Genomic DNA, 23793 nt, shown 5'->3' with positions numbered 1-23793 from the left:
AAAAAAGAAAAAAAAAGGCCAAAATTTTTTTTTTTTTGGGTAAAACGGATTGCCATAGTTTATTTCTTCCTCCTGTTCTTTACTGTAAAATTTTATTAGCCTTTTATTCCGTGCAAGTTGTCATTTTCGTAGCTTTGAATCTTACTGCTTTTGGTGCTGTTTGACCTCATACAAAACTTTCATTTCCTAATTAGTAATCTAGTCGGTTAGCAAGTTTCGTTTCTGAAAGCTAAACAAAATATTTTTTATTAAGAAAGTGACCCAACTACATTAAATGGATCAGGAAGAAAATTTATCCATACAGGTAACCCTCACCTTTGTGACTCACATTTTCATATGATTATCACATAGCTTCTGATTTGGAATGGAAACTATCACTTGTGTTGTTTTTGATCCTGTGTACAGCAAATGTAGTCTCTGGCAGCTGTGAGCCACTGACTAAACTTGGAATCAGAAAAACACAAAGCTAATATTTTCCACTTCAAATCACCCGGCATGAGCGAGAGCAATTAAACAAATGTGACCTATTCATGAGGTGACATTTAACAATCATATTTCATTTAGGTTGATGAAATTGAAGCACTTTCAGCTATATATCCTGACGAATGGAAAATAGAAGATGAGGCATTCAGAACGTTTAGTGCAACAATAACTGAACATAACAGAACGGCAACACTTCTCATCACATTGCCAGCAGGTATAATTATTCTTAACACATCCTGCGTGGAAGTTAATTAAGATGCCGACAAGGGTTTTACAGAGTATCCAGCCACATCACCTCCATTCTACCTTTTGACGGCACCATGGATGAAAGAACAGGACAGAGACGAAATCTACAATCAGTTGGAACAAATATACCTGTAGGTTATTTCTGTCACATTATTGGAAGCAATGGTTTACTAAATGTTACAATGTTTACTAGAGACCATGCTGGAGAAAGTATTCTTCACCTTTGGATTGAAAAATTACGAGAACTATTACAAGTTGTGAACTTAACTGAACATGAGGTCCATGAAACAGTCCCTCTGGGCAAAGAGGATATTCCCAAAAAGTTTCGTGTTTTAGAAAACGAGGACTCGGAACAAGAATGTCCACCTATAACAAGCGCTGTTCCGTTTACAGAAAGAAAAAGCACCTTCCAGGGTCACGTAGCTACTGTCACTAATACCACCCAAGTCAAGTACGATAAAACATTTCTATAATATATCGTTGTATCTATATTATTAAGTTTTTGTTTCATTTCTAAACCCTTAGGTTGGTTTTAGCTAAGTTGTACGAAAACCGTAAGATTGCACAAGCTACACACAACATCTACGCCTACAGAATATACAATGAACAGACGAAAATGTGGCTTCAAGATTGTGATGATGATGGTGAAACTCACGCCGGTGGACGGTTGATGCATCTGCTTCAGGTATTGATTTGTATAGGTGCTCGCAGGGATTCTGTTAACTATACTTCGCAAATTCTTTAATCTATCTCCAAAGTCAAAGTAGTGTCGATATTTTTTAGTTGCACATGTAAGGCTACTGTTTGATTAACCCGACAATTCGGCTTTACCGTTCGGTTACGCACATATCCACTTTTATCGGTGTTTTGTAAAATGGTATTTGCGCTGACACGTAGTAGGTTGTCAGCATGTTAAAGTTTTAACTTGTATTTTTCGTACGTATTATGCCCGTCCAAAAATCTATATTTCACGTCCACAAAACTAACGATATTTTACCGCAACATAAGGAGTTTGTCCTACAGCTGTCATTGTTGTTACTGTCTAGCTATTCACCTTTGACACCTTCGTAACAGTAGGGGCTTATCGTCCATCGTGAAAAAAAAAGTGAAAGACTGGGTGGGTCGAAGCGAAGCTGTACAATAGTGCCTCTAATGAGAAACCTGTCAGTTGTACCTAAGCATAAAGATACACTAAATAACAATGTCTGTGGGCTGGTCATTATTTTTGTTTCTTTGTTACGTAAATATCCTGTCGTCTTGGCAACGGTTGTTTTCATCTGTTAGATATTTTCTTATTTGATGTTAGCGTCGAAATCGTCTTGATTTATATTCTTTTTGTTTCTTTCGCAGATTTTAGACGTAAAAAACGTCATTGTAGTTGTTTCTCGTTGGTTTGGAGGCATTCTGCTCGGTGGAGACCGTTTTAAGCTCATCAACAACGCGGCACGTGAGGCTCTCGAGCTAGGCACTTACATCGCTTCGTCCGGCGGTGACGACGTGACCAAGAAGAAAAGCAAGAAAAGGTAGTACTCCATAAAAACATTAAAAGAAAACGCACACTTCCCATGGGTACACAGATTCCATCGTTTCCTTTGTTCTTTCACCGTTTCTTGTTTCAATCCTTTAGACTTGTTCCATATCGAATTGTGCCTTTGCACCATTGGTTTGCCACGGTCACGCGGCGCTTCTCAGTAGTAGTACCTCTACAGCACCCCATGTTTTTCTTCGCCTTCTCTTTTATTGATTAGATTATTGGGCCTTTCGTGACTCTGCTTTCCTCTGATAGAGAGAAGCAAAGTAAGAAAGAAAAAGCAGCATACACATCACAACACAAAATACACGATATCATTGATCGTAGGCTTTACACTCGAAAGAGTTTACGCTACGTGGAAACCCTAAGGTCTTTTTGTGCATATTAGCGATGGTGTTGTCACTCGTGTGATAATGCGTCGTTGATCGATTCCCCGTTTTTGCCATGCTGAAACATTAGCAGATATAGACAGACCATGCGTTGGTGTACGTGCGGATAGGAACGGAAATCCCCTTACTTTCTGTCTAGCACAGCCAATGCGCCGCTTTTTCCTTTCTGTTAGGAGTCTTCCGTTCGTTGGATACGCCACCGGTTTGAAACTCCACCCCGCCTACGCTTGCCCCCTATCTCGCTGGATGGGCAGGGGCGTTCTGCGCTCTCCACAACGAAACGAGTTGGTACACTGTTCTTCTTGATGTTAGGAATCGGTTAGGTTGCTGCTACCTTACGTGTCAGACCAGTCTATCCTGAAGCGCTGTGTTAATCGCATCGAAACGGAAATTTTTCGTGCGTCAAAAAAACATTACAAGTTTACAGTATTAATAGTCATGAAAACAGCGTTGCACTGCCCATTTGTTTTCTTTTTCCTCCTCTTCTATTTATTTGTTTCCATTAGTCTTTTGTCTACACTGGCGTGAAGTTATTGCTGGTTGTTGTTGTTTGCTCATTTTTTCTTTCGATTTGTTTGTTTGAATGGCTATATCCGAAACAGATGGATTCATTCCTTAGCTCGTCTACTCGATTTTTAGTGTATTAATAACCTGTTTCTGCGTGTGTGTATTGAAGACGTTACGTTCTACTGTACGACATTGGCACGTGCCTTGTTAACAATTTCCATGACTAGCGTCATTGCCAATCCTTGAAAGCAGGTATTTAAATTTCTTGGGCCGTCTTTGTGTCACATTGTCATAGAACTGTCTTGCATGCTCAGATGAAGCCAACATGTTAGAGCCAACTTTTCTTTTCTATCAAAACAGCTTCAGGCTTCAGTTAGGAAGACCAAGTCTTGCGAATCGCGAAGCCCTAGATGAAGACATTAGGGTATCGATCGGTTGAGTTTTACCGCTTTTAAAACTCGAGGCGAAAATGTAAAAAAAAATGATAGAAGTTCATCCGCTTGTACAACTTGCGCATAAAATAAAAACCTTACGTCGCTTAAATGATTTATCAACGACGTTTCTTTGTAGGACGTTTTTATTTTCATGACGGGAGTTGATTAAATATCGTGATTTTTGTAGAGTCCGCGAGGAGAAAGGATTTTACTGATATGCAGGATATGAAGTACCGAATGCTCCGGAGGTTTTCTAATAAATGGATTCGCGAGATATATGAGTTTGCGTCAAATGCTAAGGCGTGGCTCAACCGAGAGCTTCTGTGGACATTTCATATGTTTGACAAAGAAAAAGGACTTGGAAGAGTGGCAGCAGCGCTGGCAGGCCTGTTGCTGGGAGATCATTGATCGACCAAAAATGAACAAAGCGCTGGATCCTTCAGTAAAGCGCCTCTCTCCTAACTAGCCCCCCCCCCCCCCGTTTGTTTATCTTATCCAATCTCTTCTGTCAACTCCTATAATTTGTCCTTTTTCTAAACCGACAGCTGCATACACAATTTGTGTTGATGGGACGAGAATTGGCCACGTACAAACAAGCCCGTGTCATTAACGAGAAATTTGGTGATGCCGCGCAGCGTCCGAAAATCCTCCGCGGTTATAACTAGCCAATTCTGGCAATCGTCATTGCGTGTGGGAACATGTCCAAATGTTACACATGTATTTTTGTTAATACTGTTCTTCTATTTCTTTTCCTTTTGGTGACACTTATCATGCCCTTTTTGTGTTTTCTTTACGATCCTGCGTTACGTTACATATTGTAGGGACTTGCTCCGGTTATTGATGGAGCTATTAAAGGGAAGACTACGAGACTACTATACGCGTCCACCACTGAGAGAGCTTATCGATTTTAAGCATATAAGCGCCATCTTGTTTCGATCCTCCCTTTATTTTTTAAAGACGACGTCGTTTTTTTTAGTCCCTCGGCGGTCAGCGCGGCGCATTTGGCACGTGCTCCGTCGTTTCCCTGCTTACCACCACCTCAAAGAATTCTGTTGACCGGTCAATTTGGTCACCTCTACAGCTTTATCTTTCAGTTTTGTTTGTGGGAGAGTTCAAGCATTCCATTACCATTCAATTCCTAATGTTTTAGGAAATGTTTGACCGTTGCGCTAATAGCGTTCGTACAGATCCCGCAGGCTTTGAAACAAGTTGAGGAAAGCGCACTTTCTTAAGTAATGACACTTTGATTATAATGTCTATTTTTATTCAGCTTATAAGTATACGTTTTCTCGTCACGATGAAGAGCTTTCGCCATTCTTGCTTTCCCTTTTGGCTACACAGCGATCGATTTAATCTTTCCGTGTGTAAACGTGGGCAGACTCTCTGTAAAGGAAAGTAATTTGCAACGTGCAGTAGTTGAGCTAGCGAAGCGAAAGTTTCCTTGCCACTAAGAATCCAATCTAAAAGAGGGCAAAACAATCTGACCAAGTCTACTGAAAAGGAAAAGAACTCCCTTGGAGACCATAATCCTAAGCAAAATAATAACAGCATTGTTGATTGTTTTATTACATGTTGGCTTCCTTGAAAACGAATGAGTAATAAATTGCATTTGTGACATTTTATTTGGCAGTTTCGAGTGCTGTTTCTTCCTCTACGAAAATTGGCGAGCAGGTGCCTGAGAGGTCCGTCGTTGGCGGAAGGAAAATGAAGGATCCATCCTTGGAGCAGAAGCTGATTTTGTCCACGATCGACGATCGGGATGAGGGTGTCGACGTGTGTGATTTATCCCCAGACAAGATGATAGTAGCAACTGTTTCGCCAAGCAGCCGGCGGCATCAGCTCATTCCTGGCCGCCAGTCGGTGGCAAGATGGATAGGACGCAACCATCCAGTCACGTCTGATATATGCGAAACTATTCCTGAAGAAACTCCAGGTGGATTTCAATTAGAAAATGAAGAGACGCGATCCCGTCGACAAATTGCAGTTACTCTCCCGCTGCCCAGACGTCACCATAAGCTTCTGCCTCTTCAGCATCTCTCTCTCAATCTTCGACAGGTAAGGCAGTAATTGAAAATTTTTCCATGTTTTCTTACGTAATTACCCGTGAAAGAGGAAAATAGGGTTGCCGTGATGTTTGTATAAGTGGGAAATGCACACATTTGTGCAAGGCAAAGTCCGTAAAGTGAAACTGCACATTTGTAGGATGGCCATTTGATCAGAAATGCGAGTCGCAATTGAGTGACTGGGATTTAACAATTTCAAATGGTTGCATACTGCAAGTGGCATTTATTTACATTGTTGGTTTCCCTGATATGATTTCTACTGCGTCGTCTATTGCCATGTTTGTGAGCCACGTGCAACGGTCACTGAACCTTTGAGCTATTTTTTGTCCTTTATCTTAAAGAGTTATCAGTAGATTACACACTTAATCACTGATCTTAACCTTTTTCGTTTATTGCCTGTTTGGCTAGCACGTGCATCGGCTCTCTCATTCAAACGATAAGGAATTTTTACAAATTGTTGCAATCAGCTAAGAAAGAAACAACGAAAAACCTTTTTTGTGAATAGAGTTTCTCTGTTGATATCGTAGATTGCAGTTTTACTCCACGATATTTTTTTTTCATTTTATCGAAATTCTTTGGTCACCTTTTATGGCCACCTTTGTTGCCTCTTTGACTCCAGGCCTTCAGAAAATGAAACTCGCGTTTTTATTTGCCAAAAAGGAACTGTTTGAACTGGAAGGTATCCAAATAGATTTGCATTCCCCCAATGTCCTGATTTGGGGCGTAAATTAGTATAGCGTTATTCCCGCTTTGAAGGCATCGTGGCCATTTTGCGAAGAAATCACGCCCCGTCTTATATACACACGATTGGGCACGCCCGGTAAACAACGCAGCAGACCACCACAGAAGCGGCCGACGCAAATGGTGAGCACTTTCCACTATGCCAAAACCTCGGGAAAACAGATTCACGTGGACGAGGCCATTTCACCTCCTCTATAAATAATTTGCCAAATGGTGTGGCTTGTAGACGTTTGCCGAGCCATGTCAGCCCACAGTATAGTCTTGAAGAAAAATTGTGGTTTCCTGTTTTGCCATATTGTCAACGCTGTTCAAATTGCCTCTGTTTTGTACGTGGCCGTTGGGAACACAGTCTCGATTGAAGATTGCAATGTCAACGAAGTACAATTGACGTCAGAGCAATGAAGAACCAATGGCAAAATAGTTACTATTTCTCCTATTTCAGAGTCGATTCTTTTTCATTTCAAAGTCCAAATTGTATCTATTATAATTAAGGACTACCTCCCAATGGTTGTTTACGTCTTGTTAAAGGCCATCGAAATCGTTGAAAGTCGAGCGTCCGCTACGTAGAATGGTTTAAAAAATTGTGTCTAATAATATGATCTTGATGTACTCCATCTTCTGATGCACAGCGGTTTGAATTTCGGATTTGAAATACCTTAAAGGGAATCACGAAACAGGAATGGACTTCTCAGACTGGTTTTGTTGGTTGGGTCACACCTAAATAACAAGAAGTTTTTCTTTTTCTCAAACTGCATTCTCATTCTTTTGTTTCCCTGGAAGTGGGATGCCTCCAACAACAAGTCTCTTCTGTTCTGCCGTCCGTCATGCCCGGCTGTAGAAAGGCCGGCTAAGAGACGTTCGCTCAGCAATGTTGCTGTCGGGTGTACATGCACTATTCAAGGTCATGTGTCCGTGCGCGCGGTTTTTAAATAGTAGTTAAAAAAGAAACCTCCTTCCCATCGGCACCCAACCCTCCCGCTCGACACGAGGCGGCAGACTACTTTATATAGTGTACACACACACGCACACACACACACGCGCACACACACACACACACACACACACACACACACACACACACACACACACCATTGTATAAGAGGAGGCTTCTCTAATGCTTTAAGGCATTCACATGGTTCGCTATCCACCTCCCTACCCGCCGAACACATCCACCATCTTTTCCTTTTTCGACTGCTAGTACCACCATTCTACTGTTCTCCACACTTAATAGGTTTCTACTCCCCGAACCGTGCAGACGTGATAAATTTTCTCTCTGCCATTTTCTCGTTTGGTTTTTATGTGTGTGTGTCGTGAAAAAAGCAAAACGATTTCTGCCATACTATTCTTTATTCGTGTCATGTGACTTCGCAACAATTGTCAAGTTTGACATCAACATTTTTTCGTCTGCGTTGCGTCTCCCTTGTCGAATTGCACGTGTGTCAACAGAGACATTTTTATTTCGTGGAATTGACAAAAAATCTTTTTTCTTTTTTGAACGTCCCTTCAAATCCGGCGATTGTTAGGGCTGAATCGTTATCAGCTGCCACGTGCATCGCCTTGGGGTTTCGAACTACGTCTTTTTTTGCCATTAAATATAGGAAGACGCAAAACCTGGCTGCCTCCCGAGGGCAAGTATTTTTGTGTAAAATCAAAGCGCAATGGCGCTGTGGTCTTATTTCGGTGAAAGGAGAAGTTTTCGTAGGTCCACTGAATCGAACCAAAATGTGGGCCGACGTCTAGTCAACGGCCAAAAACTTCATCGAGGGCGCAGCATTAGCGAGACCAACGACAGCGTTCTTGAAGATGTGGAAGAAGAGATTCCCAGTACAGAGTCTGGCTCATCGCCCACTGAAAGCAGCGTCTATCACAGTTTGCCCTCTTACCAGGGAAGTCTCCATCGCCATAACACTCTATTTAAACGCTGGATGGCCAGTCGAAATCGTTCAGTTGACGAGTCAGCCAGTTCGAATTCTCTTAATCGGCGTGGTGAATTGTTAAACGAGCCTGTTCCCGTACACTATCATCGACGTCCTGTTCAAACCAACACCACCAATAATAACACCATTAGCACCGGAATGTTCACCCCGAGCAGTAGGCAGCGTGTCCGGCATAGCTCGGCGCCAGTTCCCAACCAACCTTTACGACTTGATCCCAATTTCGTCGATAAAAATCTTATCGATGTTAAAGAAGATACAAATGATGGCGGTGAAAATGAGTCAGAAGATAATGAGGACCGCTCAAACAACAAGGACATTTGGATTCCACGGAGGAACTACGTCTACAGAAAGGTATATATTTATACAACCACTTGATCACGCCCTCTGAATCTATCAGTTCGCTCGCTTGTTTCTTTTTATAAAATGGGACATGAGATCACAGGTAACCTTGTCGTTGACACCTATACATACAATGAATGATGACAACAATGCAGATAGGCGTTTCATCACCAATCCACTTAAGGCGAATGCATAGGACAGTTTTCTATGCCCCTCGCTAGATGTCTCTGACAACACCCCCGCATTTACAGTTTATAAGCTTTGGATTTCTTTAAAAATGTTCTTTTTAAGTCACCACGTGTTTTTGTTTAAAAAATGCGAATGGAAGAAAGAGAAACAACATGCTTTGGGCAAGGCATGTTATTTTAGCCGTTTTGGTTTTGATTTGTTTTTTCCTAACTGTCAAACCTGAAAAAAAGGTTTTGGTTTTACGAACGTCGCTGTATCAAATCCCCCTTCTTGTATTTGCTGCTGACTAAGCAAATGCCATGCCGTGCTCTAGTTGATTTTTTTTTATCAAACTGGCAACCAACTGCCACCTTTCATCCGTACCCTGCTTTTTAAAAAGGAGTTTCTTTGTCGTTCAAAGTCAAAACGTCCTTCAAGAAAGAAAACAAAAAATTCTTTCAAGGCGATCGTCGCTTTTTATCCTATGCCCTGAAGTGTTGATTCGTCTCTTATCTTCTCCGTGAAGTTTTGGCATTGGTTTTGTTGCAATTGTTTTGCAAATCGCACAAAAAGTATTTAAATGCTCCACCCTTGGCTAACGAAAATGTGTTGACTGATCCATATGTGAGATTAGACCGCGATTGTACATGTTATCACGTAAACAGGGGGCTCAGAGTCTTTTGATAAGTAATTGTCGTGCCTTGGTTTAATCGGTAGGTCTCTTGTTTCTTTAACTAGTTTTGCCAGTTTGTTGTCGGTTCCCAGGGTCTAAAGTTACTAACGATTCAAATATTCTTCATCTTACCTACGTTCATAACGATTTGGTATTTCCTTTTCGTTTTTACTACTTCGCGTTCCCTTTATCCGATTCAAGCCGGCTGATTGCCAACAGATTCGCTTGGTCTACGTGACTCGACTGGTTTCAAGGTTTGCTTTTCTAATGCGAATCATAGCAAGACGCACGTTTTCGTGATTCTGGTGGGAAGGTCAAAATCGCCTAATCAAAGGTGTCACCCTTAGAATAACTAGGCACTTTGTCGAATTGTCGAATTATGGCTTTTGTTTTCGTATTTGGAAGGAAAAAAATTATTTGTTTACATTCTCATGTAATGTGTCTCATTGCCTGTTTCCATGGCGACTATCGCATTGTTGTTTCCATGTAGGTGTGCATGGAACACCTACGTTGCATAACAGCTTTCCTAGCATTTTCGTCTCCTTTCTAATCTACTAACCCACAGGGCACCTGTCTTTTATTTATTATTAGCGTTTTTTTCCCCATTTTTTCGTAAGTGTGTCTTGTTGGACTAGCGGCGGTCATAAAAATCCATAAAAGGATTGACGGCCCTGCAGACTGGGTCGTGAGCGAAAAACCACCGGGTACTAGAAAGGATTTTCCCGTCTTGCGACATTGTTAACTTTCTAGTCACAGTTGATTGTATCTACTTATAAACTGTGTACGTGCGTCGCTTTACTATGTTAGGGATACCGCGCTAACTTTGGCAGTAACGTTAATCGTCGCGTTCTACCAGGTCGTTGGGGTCGTATAATCCCATTTAAATGTCTATGCGAGAATAGGTGGTCTTTTAGAACAGGGATGATCAAGCCGTTGTCTTTAAAAGGGTGCACTTTCCCTCTTTTTGAAAGTCTGAATATCACAAACAAACGATCGACTCATCTCCGTAAAGAGGAGTGCATGTAATTAAACAAAATGCCAGGTCGTCAGATAGTCTGCAACTTTCTTTATTATTTAATGCTTTCAAAGAAATATGGAATTTTTGTTTAGCTGGGAGACGTTCATTGGCCTTTGGCTGCTTTGTTTTCGTCCAGCCCGCGGGTTGAAATCCGCGTATTGGATACTAAGAGCGTGCGCACGCTCACGCTTTTTTCACGGCCCTTAGAGAGAGAGCGAAAGGAATCCGCGCATGCACATATGCTCCGTGTACAACTCCTCCTCCACCCTACACCGTCTTTACTCTATGTTACTCTTAAACGCATGACGATGTGCCAGCTTGCGGTGGCATCGGCAGCAACGGGTTAATAGAAAAAGAAGCGTTGGCTTATCCCAGTTTGTTGGCATCTTCGGTCAGATCACGTAGTCCATGTGTGAGTGTCGCCAGAAATTGTGTCTTCGCATTCAATATTGTGCAAACAGTTACATTGCGTAGCCTTCTGTGCACTTGTCTGGGTAGTACATGTCAATGGTGAAGGTTGAAATCAATAGTCCACCCCTGTACTAGTTTTAGGCAAAGCTTGGGAAATTACGCTATCAAAAACTTGAAGTTCTTTTTAATAGCGACCTAGCAAAAAGCGTGCAATGAATCGCTGTTTAGTTTGCCCTACCGGCAATCACACTTTGAGCGATTGTAGTTTGGTGAGTATGGCACAATGATGGCGTAAACTGGGAACTGGAAAAACATAAGCCTCTGTCGTCTTTTCCAAAACGGTTTTTTTGGTTCAATTCTTCGCGAACTCTGTATCGATTCTTTGGTGGTGGCTGCCCGTATACTCATCAATATTTTCAAAACTTTGGAGAAACACTTTTGGTTTTTACCTATTCCTTGTGTGTGTGCGTTTTTTCTCTCCTACGTTCCTTGCATTTCTGGGGCTGGAGGACTTGTGTTTCCTGTTGGTTTTCTTTTTATCGATTGTGGGTAAGAATGTTTGTTTCTCTAGTTAGTGAAAACATTTGGTTTCCCCCTTTTTTTTGGCTTTTCATCTTCTATATTTGCGCATGCGATTTTTACCTTGAACTCTCCAAACAATGGTAACCTTAGTTTTGTTCGGTCGCAGTTACATTAGAAGCGTGATCCAATCGAGTGCATTTCTCAGATTTCGTTTTTTTACGTGACAGGACGCTATTAACTTTTCCATCCGCGTGCGTCCTAGAAGCTTGACAAAAGAATCCAATCATTATATCCTTCCTCATATCAAAGTTGGTGTAAAGTGTTTGTGTTAATTTGATCCCCCAAGAAATTGAATTGGGAACTCTTCACTGCTATTCACACATTTTATTTTTTTACTGGATTGTCTTGGGTGGTGAAAAATCAGTTAACTCGCAAAAATTTTCACAAGTAAAAAATATTATTTGTTGATAGCGTAAAGAAAAAAAAGAGAATAACTAGGTGACATTTGCCATGTCACCAAGTGAACCCATAGAAGCATTTGTTAAAGAATTTCCTTATTGTCTTATTGATCTGCAGTGGTGTATCGAGGACAAAGCCATAACTATTAATCTACTTTTCGTTTAGCTATTCGCCCACTCCAGTATTTTTCATATCCCTTTTTATCTGATTAAACAATGGCGGGTAAATTTGAAATAAATGAGGACTATTGTATTGGTTCAAATATGCTATACAACCATAAATGTATAGCTCTCTGACGTTTAGCTTAACAGATATAATCGTAAACTGCACAGGAAACATTTCACGTGATATCAATATCTAGTGCGTATCTCGTTTGTCTACGTGACGGTACTCTAGAGCCATGAAGCATGTTGTAGTAGCCAGGTATTGATCTCCGTACTCGGTAATGCAAGAGGCCGTTCTGTATTCCTTCCCGTAATACAAGCAGTTGATCCCCAAAGCGTACGGACTTCAGACCTTGGAATTGTTTATATCCAACAGTTAAAAACTCTGCAATTATTAATCTTTTCCTGCGAACGAATTCGAGCGTAGTCTGAAGTGTCACGTTAGACTTTACTATGACAAAGGATTGCATGTTAAGTAAAACTGAACACCACGCTTCCTGTTGAACAGAGAAAGAGCTATCCTCTTTCCTGTCATGCTACCCTCTTCGTTATTTTAAGTTTTTGGGCTTGTCCGTAAGCACATCGTTGGACTGGACTGTTCAGATAAAGTCACGCCGGCCCTTCTCTGGATTTTTTTTTTCTTGGCCCCGTGACAAGATCATTAGCTCAGCAGCCTCTCGTGACTGTCGAGGGTTCAAACACCCCCGAAGCGTACAATGTCGATTCTTCAAAAACTTTGATCTTTTTCTTTTGATTTCTGAAAGACGTAAAAAACTTATGGGAATACATTGTTCCTTAATTTCCGTAGGGAATCCTCTTCCTGATTTTTGCAACATGCTGACCTAATCATCCAATGCCTTCCCCTGCCATTGTTCTTTTATCGGTTTTTACTCACTGTCGCCTTCCTACTGGAATGATGAAGCCTGTCGACTAGATATGATTGATTGACTATGTTGGCTTCATGCCCAAAACCTGATGGATGCGATTGATTCCCGCGTCAATTACGAGGGCAGGAATATGTACTTGATATCGATTACGGGTAGCGAAAAGGATATGGTTGAGAAATGGACGTGCAACTGACCCATTTTAGGCGATCATTTTACAATGACGCCATCGGTGTCCGGCAGCTAGCTCATATCTTAATCTATAGAATTTTTGCAGTGGTTATAGAATACGTTTGAACATTGTCAATTCTCCCCGTCGAATGCCGTTTTGGCGTCATGGCCATGGAACTGTTGGCTTTATGCCCACTAGCTGACTTGTCACGTACGCTTATCTGCAGAACACCTATAATGTGCCGTCGCATTGAAAAAAAAAATATGTTGAAGAAAGGCACGCTTGGAATGGAGCAACGTCATTTGTTGTTGTGGTTGTTGTTGTTGTTTGAATCCCGGTTAAAAGCTTTACTTTTTTGAATGTGGATGCCATTTTCTACTAGAGCGAGCTGAAGTAGAGACAGTCGGTTTTTCAACATTTTCTAGCAAAATTTTTTAAAATGAATATTTTTTATATAACTAACTATTTCGCACAGAATTATCTATGGAAAAAAACATATTTTAATGTTTATTTATTACTTCTAGTCTTCGCTCCCGCTACCCGTAATCGTGACCGAAGACGTGGACGCTTCAGAAGTGGACAGGAGCCGGAGTCCTAGCGGCGCTATGACCAGTCAAGACAGCGGAGCCAGACCCCGAGCAGGTAGGAATTTAAACATAGAAGAGACTTGACTTCCTGGTTCCCGGGAATATCGGTTACGTTTGTTTATATTCTCCCCCCTTTCACGTTTAACTTATCTTACAAAAATTGAACATCTCCAATAAGCGAATGGGATGATGATGTATAATGTATAATGGACTAGGGACGTGGAGTATGCCTCAACCTAATCCCGGACGACATGGCGCAACGCCGAGTTGTGCCATACCCTCCAGTTCAACGCTCATTGGTACAATTTATTGAATCTGTCCGCAATGCTTTTGTCTTTCTTTGTCGCTTTTTTTTCCGCTTTGCCCGACGTGGGTTTATTATTGTTATTCCGTGTCAGTTAAGAGTCATGAGTTAGGACGATATGGCCCCAGCCTGCTGGGACTTACCCAAAAATAAACAAAATGGCTCACCTGATTTGCCAAAAATAATCCCTTTTTCCAGCGAATTCGAAGCTACAAAATACTGGATTGTGAATGCTAACCTAACCCAGTGTAACAATCCAGAAATAGAGACTCCTAACAGCCACACATTGTTGACAGTCCTATGTGTGCGCTAAAAAACATGTTACAAAAATCCAATCGGGATCTTCTTTTCCGCATGCGCTAACAATAACTGTTCTAATCTCTAATCTTGATAGTAATCAAAATTGCTTGGAATGAAGACAGTGTCGTACAGCATGTCAATTTTTGTGTCGTCGAATTCGGTGCGGTCGTGCTCCCACTGGAACATGACGTCCATGACTATCAACTAAATTCTAGTCGTTACTTGATTTCATTATTTACAGCCGCCCATGATGATCGTCTGCGTCGGAAATCTGGTGACGACGTCGGTTTATTCGGATCGCCCGGCCGTCATAAGGCCCTTGGAAGTGCCCATATTTTTGAAGCATTTCGGCCGCGTTCCAAATCTGATGCCCAGCGCGCCATTAAGAAACCAAACATCATGAGTACAGTCAAGAACGCCGTTCAAGTGAGTTTCACCATTTTTTACATGAATCGGAAAAAACAAACAAGCGCATAAATAACTGTTGAAATGCTAGATTACACAACCTTCAATTTCAGAGTAGCGAAACGAATAAATTACATGGTTGCGGTTACCATGGTTGCATTCCACTCATTCGTTTGAAAAAGCATATGATTACAGCTTTTGAGACGGTTTCGTTTTAGTGATTGAATCCGACCGTATTTTTATATATATAGAACTCGCTGATGGGATCCCCAATTGTGGCTGGTCGCATTGCGTCTCCCGGGAGCCCGGGACCGTCTTCTCTTCCTTATGAAGTTCCTACTTACGGTAGTGGTAATGGCGTCAACGACAAGAACAGGACACGATCCATCACGGAATCCTCGGCGTCGCGCGGACCCGTCTCGAAAGTCATGGATATGTTTCGCCATCGTTCGCAGAGCGTCACTTCGTCGGACGACAAACGCAAAGTAATATTTTAAAAATTAATCGTCATATGTACGTTTTTAATTGTACGTCTTTATTTCTCGTATTCTTTTATTAGCAAAAAACTCAGCAGCCGACCGTCGTCATTAGCAACAATAACAACAGTCATGGTAAGTCTTAAATAAGCAGAAAAAATTTAGTCGCCCCTTTTCCTAGAAATATGAAGCGCTCCTACATTTCAAAAGGAATTGTGATCCGACGTTGCCAAAGAGCCAAACGTCGACAAAGTTAGAGTTCATTTATCGTAGTCAAAAACGAGTCCACAGAAGTCTACCGGTTCAATAACCTGTTCTGAAAGATTCCTTCTTTTTGTAACACGAGGCTCGGTGAAACCGATTTTCTTGTTGCTAGGTAGACTCAAAACAGTTAATGCCGCCGTGGGGGTCGTAAATTGGAAAATGTGGCACCTCTGCATTTTCTCACTGTGTTCCTTTCCTTGGGGAAGTTTTTTCTCGTCTGGTAGCAATCAGAAAACAGTTCGACGCTGAAACTGTTGTTCGTTCCTTGAGATTGTTGTGTTATTTACACCACTTCAAAGAAAGTCCGTGCCTGTTTTGCATATTTCTACTCATTAAGTGCAAAGCTGCAAAGCGAAAATTCTTGTGGAACGTCGTCCCATTGCCTACGTGGTTTGCGTCACACATTCAAGCCTCTCTTACTTTTTCGTGCGTACCCATAATCGGTGAACACTCGGCACTCTTAAATAACTTGTTTACGACTTTCACTCGGAACTCAAGTTGTGGGACTGATTCAACTTAAGAACAGCAATAGGGTCTGCAGCAGAGCCCCAGTGAATTTGAAAACATTCTCCACAGTTTTGATTGAAATTGAAGTTTCCTTGAAAATGGCAAGAAAACAAGAATATTTTTCAATGGAAGATTTGGAAACGGCTGTTTCCATGGCGTCTATTGCTGACGAAAGCTACCCTTCGCAAGTGTTTACAGAGCTTGAACCACTAGAAGTTGAAAGTGTAAACATACCCCAGAAAAGTGATACAAGCACAATCAGCTTGCTGGGGTCATTGGGTACCATGGATGCTACAGAGAGTGTCAACTCTTTTCAGTACACTAACCCTTGCATGCCTGTTAACAGCTTCTCTAGCGTGGCATTAAAATCTGACGATCCCATGTGGCAGTCTTGCTTGACTCCTGAACCAGCAATTTCACCCGTACCTAAGGTTGACCATGAGTTCATCAGCGATTTGCTATCACTGGTTGATGAAAATCCCGTAGCAGTGGCCTCTGTCGATTCACCGTCAAGTCTTCCGTTTCAACCCGAGCCGAAGGTCAGCCGACAGCTTCCCACACGCGCTAAAAGCTCTTCCAAAATAAGTGCCGACTCGTTCCATCACCTGTTTTCGTTCGGGAAATCCCATTCGCACCCGAATGAGGAAACAAAAAGCGGCTCTGTTAAAATGGATTGCTCTGTTGATGGCCAAAAGATGTCATCTTCTGCTGGAGAGAAAGGTCATCGCCACTTTTGGTCTCACAGAACGAAACACAGTAGCATTGAAGACAAAAAAACTGATTCGTCAAACTCCACTAGCCATTCGCATGGCAGTTCGCATATCTTACACGAACTGGGCCATTATCTACGACGCTTTTCACATATCTCCAGTCACGATAAGGAAGTCGGAACGGAACCGCCCCGTAAGCACACCCGTGTCCATCGAGTATCCTACAGCGAAGATAGCGAAAAACCAGCTCCTGTAGCGATGCGAGACCGTTCCCATTCGATGGGTGCGAAACCCAAAAAGCGCAATGATAAAATCGACACCAGCCCTCAAGCCGTCCAAACTGTTTACAATATTTATGAGACTATTGTAAAAGAAGGTAAATATAGATTAATAAATAAGTTATGCTAGTTGCTAATCAACCGAGTTGAAGCTGTCGACGCTAGATGGCTGACCCGGTTGTTTGGTAACGATCAGTCACGCCGAGCAAACAAATTCCCATGTAAGGTCGGTTACTGTTGGGGAGAGCCCTCTTTGTTCCGGGTGCAAGAGCTGTTAGATCTTGTCGGTCAAGACGTGTGTAAAAGTGTCGGAAGGTAAAGAAAGGATGGAGGGTGTGTGGGATTGATCCAGTCACAGTTCCAAGTACGATCGGTTGGGCCTGCCCACTTATCTTATCGTCTCTTGTAAATCTGTCTTACTTCTTCGTCATTGTGTCGTGTGGGTGCGCCCTTTGCCTTATCGGCACGAGGAGAGCGAGTGTATGTACCCTATACTGCCTCTGTCACGTCGTATTCAGATTCCGCATAGTCGTGCCAAGACCTAGTCGGGCCTACATTTCCCGTCTCAAGTTCCTCGCATTGCTTTCCCCTTTTTGTTCAAGTGCCGCATTGAAATGTTTCGTGCCAGTTTCGGCTCTTCCAACACGAAGAAAAATTTAAGATCGAAAGAGACGGCGGCCAAAGATGACGACAAAATCGAAAAAGAAAAACGTCGTAAGTAGGGAATGTAATTAACGTTGTTTCGGCAGCCAGGTTTTTTCTTTCTTTCTTTTCTTTCTTTCTGGAAGAATAAATTATTGGCAATGCAAGTCACACGACCTTTGGTTGTCTCGTCGTGACGAGATCCGACTGCTTAATGGAATTAACTAGTTTACGTTGGTCGACGTGATCACAAGCCAGGGAAGATGGATACAATGTATAGAAAAATCTGAAGTAAATGCGTAAGAAATCGATAAAATTGTGATGATAGATACTTTATGCACGCCAGTGAACTTTCTTTTCACATGCGCAGAGCGTGTGTTCATCACTGATCTTTTGTTCTCGGTCGATCATTTCGTTCCAGTGTTTACCGAGCCAAGAAAAAAAAATACGTTTGAAGCGTCACCATTTTCCTTGTTGTCATTTTTAATTGTTCTGCCAAAACCCGTACACTATTGTCAGTAGCTTCTCGGCTGCCTGGCACGTCGCAGGTGTTCAGTTGGGGCTCGGCCATTTCGGACCTGTTCCAGTGGCCTTGCAAGGGCTATGGGACTATGCAATTCGTTGCCATCATTGCAATTTGGTTGTTTTCCGAAATGTTGCTGCCGTTGCTGTGCATCACGTCGTCCGGTCGATAGAGAGCAGGGTACTTCCCCGCACAGATACGTTTTCCACTGGTCCTCACTGACATCCGTTGGCAGTGCGGATCTTGATGCTCGGCGTCGCAACTTGCCTGTCTATTCCAAGGGCTGGAACTCGCCCGAGTGCCAACCGATAACGTTCGAACTTTCTCCACTCCTTGCCAATGATTCCGTCCGGGTTCAAATCGTACAGTCCCAGCCATTATCGTTTACTAAAGTCGTCTGCCCGCCAACGCCAGAATGTTGCTCTAACAATGCGGGGAATGCAAGTGTTCGTGATTCATCATTGCTTGTTGAACGAGGAAATGGACTTAGGCCTCGCATGCAATCGGATCTTGTCCGATCTCGATTAAATAGACGTCGTGTGACGCAAACACGTCCTCCTAGTCCTCGATTATCTGATTTTTGGAACGAATTGAGCCATACGCTGCATTTTTTACGCTTCCGGAATCCGGTCATGTGCGAAGTGAGCTACACAGCCAACTGCGCACCGGCTGCCCGTCTCTTCATTCCATCCCCGATCGACAAACCCTTTGTTCCTTCTCTTATGCTGACTCCGCCTCCTTCGCCCGCCCTATCAATCCCTTCTACTTATTTGATCCGTCCTCCCTTCGCTGTCCGTTCTAGCCACAATTTCATCCGCATTTCGAGTTTAAAAGAGAGATTTGGTACCTGAGTCGTCATGATGAGATTTTCACTTATCGAAAGCTAAGAAATGGATCACGATCCCATTGTTATCGTATGGATTTTTTTGTTTTTTCTTTTCCTTTGTATAGGAGCTTTGATTCGGCGCGGCGATGATCGCCGACGAGCCTCCCTAGGCGCCGGAATTCCGGGCGCGCTCCGCACTGGTGATAGCGCCGCTCCTTTTGATCCCAACCATGCGGCCATTTTATTCCGCGATTCCAGAGGAGTAAGTTTGAATTCTTCACTTTTTGGCATCTATTAAATAGTGTCGTGAACTGCACAAAGTGCTATTATGGCGCCGTGTATCATATTACAGGCGCGCAAGGCTGCCTGACTGTCTAGTAAGGCGACTGTTTCCTCAAAATCGGGAAAAGCGTTCGTTGCCCTAATTTTTTTAAATAAGGAAAACAAACGTAGCAAATGAATACGAAAGAAGCAATATTAGTTTTTCATTAGTTGTATTTAATGACGCGTTTGAATCGAGTTGTTTCTGTCATGTTTCCTGCTTTGACTCATTTCTAAAGCATGTCTTTCTATTTTTTTTTTTTCTTATTTCTTTACAGCTTCCAGTCGCCGATCCTTTCCTGGATAAGCTGGATTTTGGAGATTTGGGTAAGGACAGTCTGTTTCGACGCACACATGCCACTCCTTGCGCGGCCGAAAGAAGGCAGTGGATCAAAATGTGAATCACGAAAAGAAGAGGTGATTAGAGCTGGGGTCTGATGGATGGGGTCAATCGTATCTGCCGCGGGAAACTGGCGTTTGCCACCGTCGTAGGCTAATAACGTTGCCAAGATTCGAGTGCGTAGCCCCGCCTCTCTTCTTTTTCTAAAATTAGATTTGACGCCAATACCTCTATCCTGGATGGAAGACAGATCGTCCTTTTTGCGCCCGCCAAAAAGTAGGATCAGCAACCCATCCAGTAACGGAACCCTCTTGTTCTCCGCCCGCGGGCGCAAGCGCATAGTTATTTTATTATTAATCAACAATGTCATTACTTATATAGACAACACATGGGTTGCCTACTCCCGTGGATCAAGCGAGATTCCGTACGTTACGTTGTTGTGAAGAGCACTAGCGAATTCAGGTCGGCGAATGTCACCTTGAACGACGCGCGGCCACGACTGGCAGTGACAGTTGGGATCGAACTTCATGCCTAGCACTATCGCGTTAGTTCTTCAGTTGTGCTCATCGTGTTGCGTTTCGAGCATGGCGCCGCGAGGACTCACGTAAACCGTATCGAGCAAAAATAATCTTGAACTTTGGAATCGAATTCCCTGCCCGTCAGAAGTCACGCACACAGCCGACACTCGATGCGTAACCTGTGGTATGCTCGCCTTGCTTTCCTCAACCGTTTGCAGTCTCGCCTCAACCCGTCTAGCACCAAGTTCTCGTTAGACTAGCCAGTGGAAGAGCGCCGCGTGTACTTGATTTATGTCGGGAGCTGACGCCGTTTGTCCACAGATGGAACGCTGCCCATTTTGCAATGAAAGCCCTGAAGGGTACCATGCCATCAGTCGGTGAAAACTCGAACGTGTCCTCCGTTGAGGTCGTTGTCGAAAACAACAACATCAACGACAGTTAGAAGAATAGCGACAGCCAATCAAAGAAGGATGGTGTGAATGTCGGAAATATAGTCGGTGACGATTGTGAACGGGGACGTCATGTTGTGTCTGCATTACTATTCCAACTACGTGACGCTGCGCATCCAAGAAGACGATGAAGAATACAGTGTGGATCAGATTAAAGAGTTTGAAAACGTGCAGCATCCAAATTGGAGCGACATTTCAGATATTGCAGGTGTTTATGGGGAAACAGGTTTTCGATGTTGAGACGGCGAAAACCAATTTGGGATCGTTGGTGGTATTGATCCTAACTCTGTTTTATCGATGGTTTCACCGCAACGGTCATCAGCGCCAATGTTTTGACGAAAGGAAAATGGAGGTTGTCCGATGGGTTTTCACGCTATTCTGTCAATCTACGACGCGAAGTTGTCTTGTACCTATTTATATTAAGATGATCTTGGACGTTGGCCAGGCCCATTATCTCTGTTCACTACTCTGCGTTCCATATTACACGCTTCCGTGTGGCGTGAAATCGGATTTAAATGTTATTCCCTTTGTTTCTTACCAGTATTTGTTTAAGCATACCTGAAAGCTCTATTGGCATTCTGACAATGTTTTCGTTATTTCGCTATTTCCATCTTCCTTATAAATCGATTGTCGTGAACCATGCGTTGCAGGGAAGGAGGGAAGTGACGTATAGTAAGACAGAATTCTTCCGTCCGCCGTTAGATAATCAATTCACAGATTCTAATTTTAAATCTTGCGCCAGTGTGCGGCTTCGAAATGCGAATTATCCTTTTTGGGATGGAGCGCCACGAGCAAATGTTTTTTTAGGGTGCCCTTCGTGTATTTTGACCATGAGTAAAATGTTGGATAGTAACGTCGCGTGATTGTAAATGAACATTTCAATGAATATCCCATAGATGATGAGAACCAGATTTTCGTCAAGTTCTTCAAGTTCCACAAATGCTACGATCTCATACCGACCAGCGCCAAGCTGGTCGTCTTCGACACTCAGCTACTGGTGAAAAAGGCTTTCTTCGCGCTAGTCCATAACGGTAAATGCATAAGCATAGTTGGCTACCTCGTGTATGGTATAAAATTATCAGTTGTTTCCATTGCGATTGACAGGAGTTCGTGCTGCGCCATTGTGGGATAGCAAGAAACAATGTTTTGTTGGCATGCTTACTATCACAGATTTCATCCGCATCTTGCAAATGTATTACAAGTCCCCGTTGGTGCAAATGGAAGAACTGGAGGAGCACAAACTAGACACCTGGCGAAGTAAGTGGTCAATACAGAACGCAAAAGCAACGGCAATTTTAATCGTGTGCGTTTGTCTTTTCTATTCATCTATAGACGTTCTTCAGCAGGACTACAAAGGACTTCAGAGTATTAGCCCAGATGCCTCCCTTTTCGATGCGATTTACACGTTGATCACCAACCGAATTCACCGATTGCCTGTTATCGATCCGCAAACAGGCAATGTATTGTACATTGTCACACATAAGAGGATATTGCGTTTTCTCTTTCTATATGTAAGTAAATCGAATATCTGTTGTTTATTACTCGGTATTTATCTTGGCTTTGTTTTTGAACAGTTGAAGGATATGCCGAAACCCAGTTTCATGAACAAGACATTGAGAGAATTGAATATTGGCACTTATCTTAATGTCGAAACGGCCAGCCCTGATACCCCAATCATAACCGCGCTTACCAAATTCGTCGAAAGAAGAGTCTCTGCTTTGCCCATTGTGGATGCGCAAGGCAGGCTGGTCGATATCTACTCCAAATTTGACGTTATCGTAATTAAAATACTGTATGACCATGAAGAAAAAAATCAAAGGTTTGACGTTCCTTGTTTTATAATAGAATTTGGCTGCGGAGAAGACCTACAACAACTTGGACATTACCCTGACCCAAGCCAACGAGCATCGAAACACTTGGTTTGAAGGTGTTTCAAAATGCCACCTGGACGATCCCCTTGGTACCGTAATGGAAAAAATAGTTAGAGCCGAGGTAATTTAAGGCTACCAAATGTTGGATATTGATTTGATATCAGCTTAACCATTTTTCAGGTTCACCGTCTTGTTGTCGTGGATAACGAGGATCACGTCATCGGCGTCATTTCGCTCTCTGACATTCTTTCAGAACTTGTTTTGAAACCGAGCCGTGAGTTTTCTTGATTTTTCTCCTATACAATGAGAAGCTCGCATCATTATTAGTTATACGCTGAATTATTTTAGTTTCGTTTGCAGGCCATTCAAAGAAGAGTAGTTTATGTTCCGACGCCGAAAACACTGGCACTATACCAGAAGAAACGGGATCTGATGATGAAATTGAATTGGCATTCAAGGCGGAGACCTTGGACCAACCTTTAGCAGCATGTGAGGATATCGCAATGATGGATGATGATGAAGAAAGTTCAAGGGAATTACGAGATGCTCTGAATGGTGTCACCATGGCAGAAACCAATAAGCCAGCCGTTGTTTCTGTAGGAGAGTGATTGTGTTCATTGCACAGACATTGCGGCATATGTACACCTTGTTGTTTTTCCTTATCTTTCTTGTTGGATGTAAAAACCTGAGTGTTTCGTACGTCAACCATCTGTGGGCGATTGCTTTTCATGCCGTAAACATTGTGATTGCAACTCACCATTTGCCCATTTGCAACGTTGTTCACTCTTTCCTCTTGTTCTTGCAACTGGATAATTTGTTGATAATCAACAGCATGATATATATATATATATCTTTTCTCTTCTGATTCTAATCCCCTATGAGCAAGAAAAAAAAATTATGCGTGTGGTATATACATAATATGAGAAGGGCGAGTGGTTACATCCATACGAATCAATCGCTGGTTTCTGTTTTATAGAATTATCTCAATATTTCTTCATTTTCTTTCTGCGTTTTAATTATTTCTCGTCCTCCTGTTGCCATACGTTACCATTTTGCCAAGTTTTTTTATGAGCTTCTATGGCTCTCGCGGCTCCCATAATTCGAAAAAAGTGTGATTCATGAGTGGGAGCTTGAAGATGTATAAATCTCTCTTTAACCCAATGTTCCTTTGTCTTTAGTGTCAAACGATTTTGTACTTTTCGAGTACTTGTGCATATGAATAAGCAAATGGAACTAAAAAGAAATCAGGTGACCTGAGAAATCGCAAGGAAAAAAGATCGTGCGAGAGGGCTTATGTTCTTTAGAGAGATTAAATACAGATGTCGAAACTA

General features: G+C 42.5%; 2 protein-coding genes across 4 annotated transcripts; both read left to right on the top strand.

Annotated features, from left to right (window-relative positions):
• Positions 1–97: 97 nt before the first annotated feature.
• On the top strand, positions 98–2586 carry LOC130696475 (protein IMPACT-A-like). Its single transcript, XM_057519583.2, has 7 exons — positions 98–304; positions 565–697; positions 761–860; positions 923–1180; positions 1255–1414; positions 2080–2252; positions 2357–2586. Exons 1-7 carry the CDS (start codon positions 275–277, stop codon positions 2475–2477), a joined length of 975 nt encoding a protein of 324 aa, XP_057375566.1. The 5' UTR covers positions 98–274; the 3' UTR covers positions 2478–2586.
• A 5132-nt stretch (positions 2587–7718) lies between these two features.
• On the top strand, positions 7719–23793 carry LOC130693856 (uncharacterized). Of its 3 annotated transcripts, XM_059496021.1 has the most exons (15): positions 7719–8682; positions 13666–13783; positions 13944–14027; positions 14574–14758; positions 14989–15222; positions 15297–15348; positions 19089–19225; positions 19563–19611; positions 21488–21622; positions 21696–21848; positions 21924–22102; positions 22166–22369; positions 22437–22583; positions 22643–22736; positions 22811–23793. In XM_059496021.1, the coding sequence occupies exons 1-15, from the start codon at positions 8053–8055 to the stop codon at positions 23068–23070; spliced, it is 2661 nt and encodes an 886-aa protein (XP_059352004.1). In that variant the 5' UTR covers positions 7719–8052; the 3' UTR covers positions 23071–23793. The 3 variants fall into 3 exon arrangements, with proteins under 3 accessions (XP_059352004.1, XP_057373114.1, XP_057373086.1); XM_057517131.2 differs by lacking the exons at positions 7719–8682; positions 13666–13783; positions 13944–14027; ... (1 more) ...; positions 14989–15222; positions 15297–15348 and adding an exon at positions 15780–17070 and having other exon boundaries at positions 22823–23793; XM_057517103.2 differs by lacking the exons at positions 7719–8682; positions 13666–13783; positions 13944–14027; ... (1 more) ...; positions 14989–15222; positions 15297–15348 and adding an exon at positions 15780–17070.

This window comes from Daphnia carinata, chromosome 7 (genome assembly GCF_022539665.2).
Source record: "Daphnia carinata strain CSIRO-1 chromosome 7, CSIRO_AGI_Dcar_HiC_V3, whole genome shotgun sequence".
Classification (NCBI taxonomy): domain Eukaryota; kingdom Metazoa; phylum Arthropoda; class Branchiopoda; order Diplostraca; family Daphniidae; genus Daphnia; species Daphnia carinata.
The sequence above is the reverse complement of the archived record's forward strand: the minus strand, read 5'-3'. Positions and strand labels throughout refer to the sequence as shown.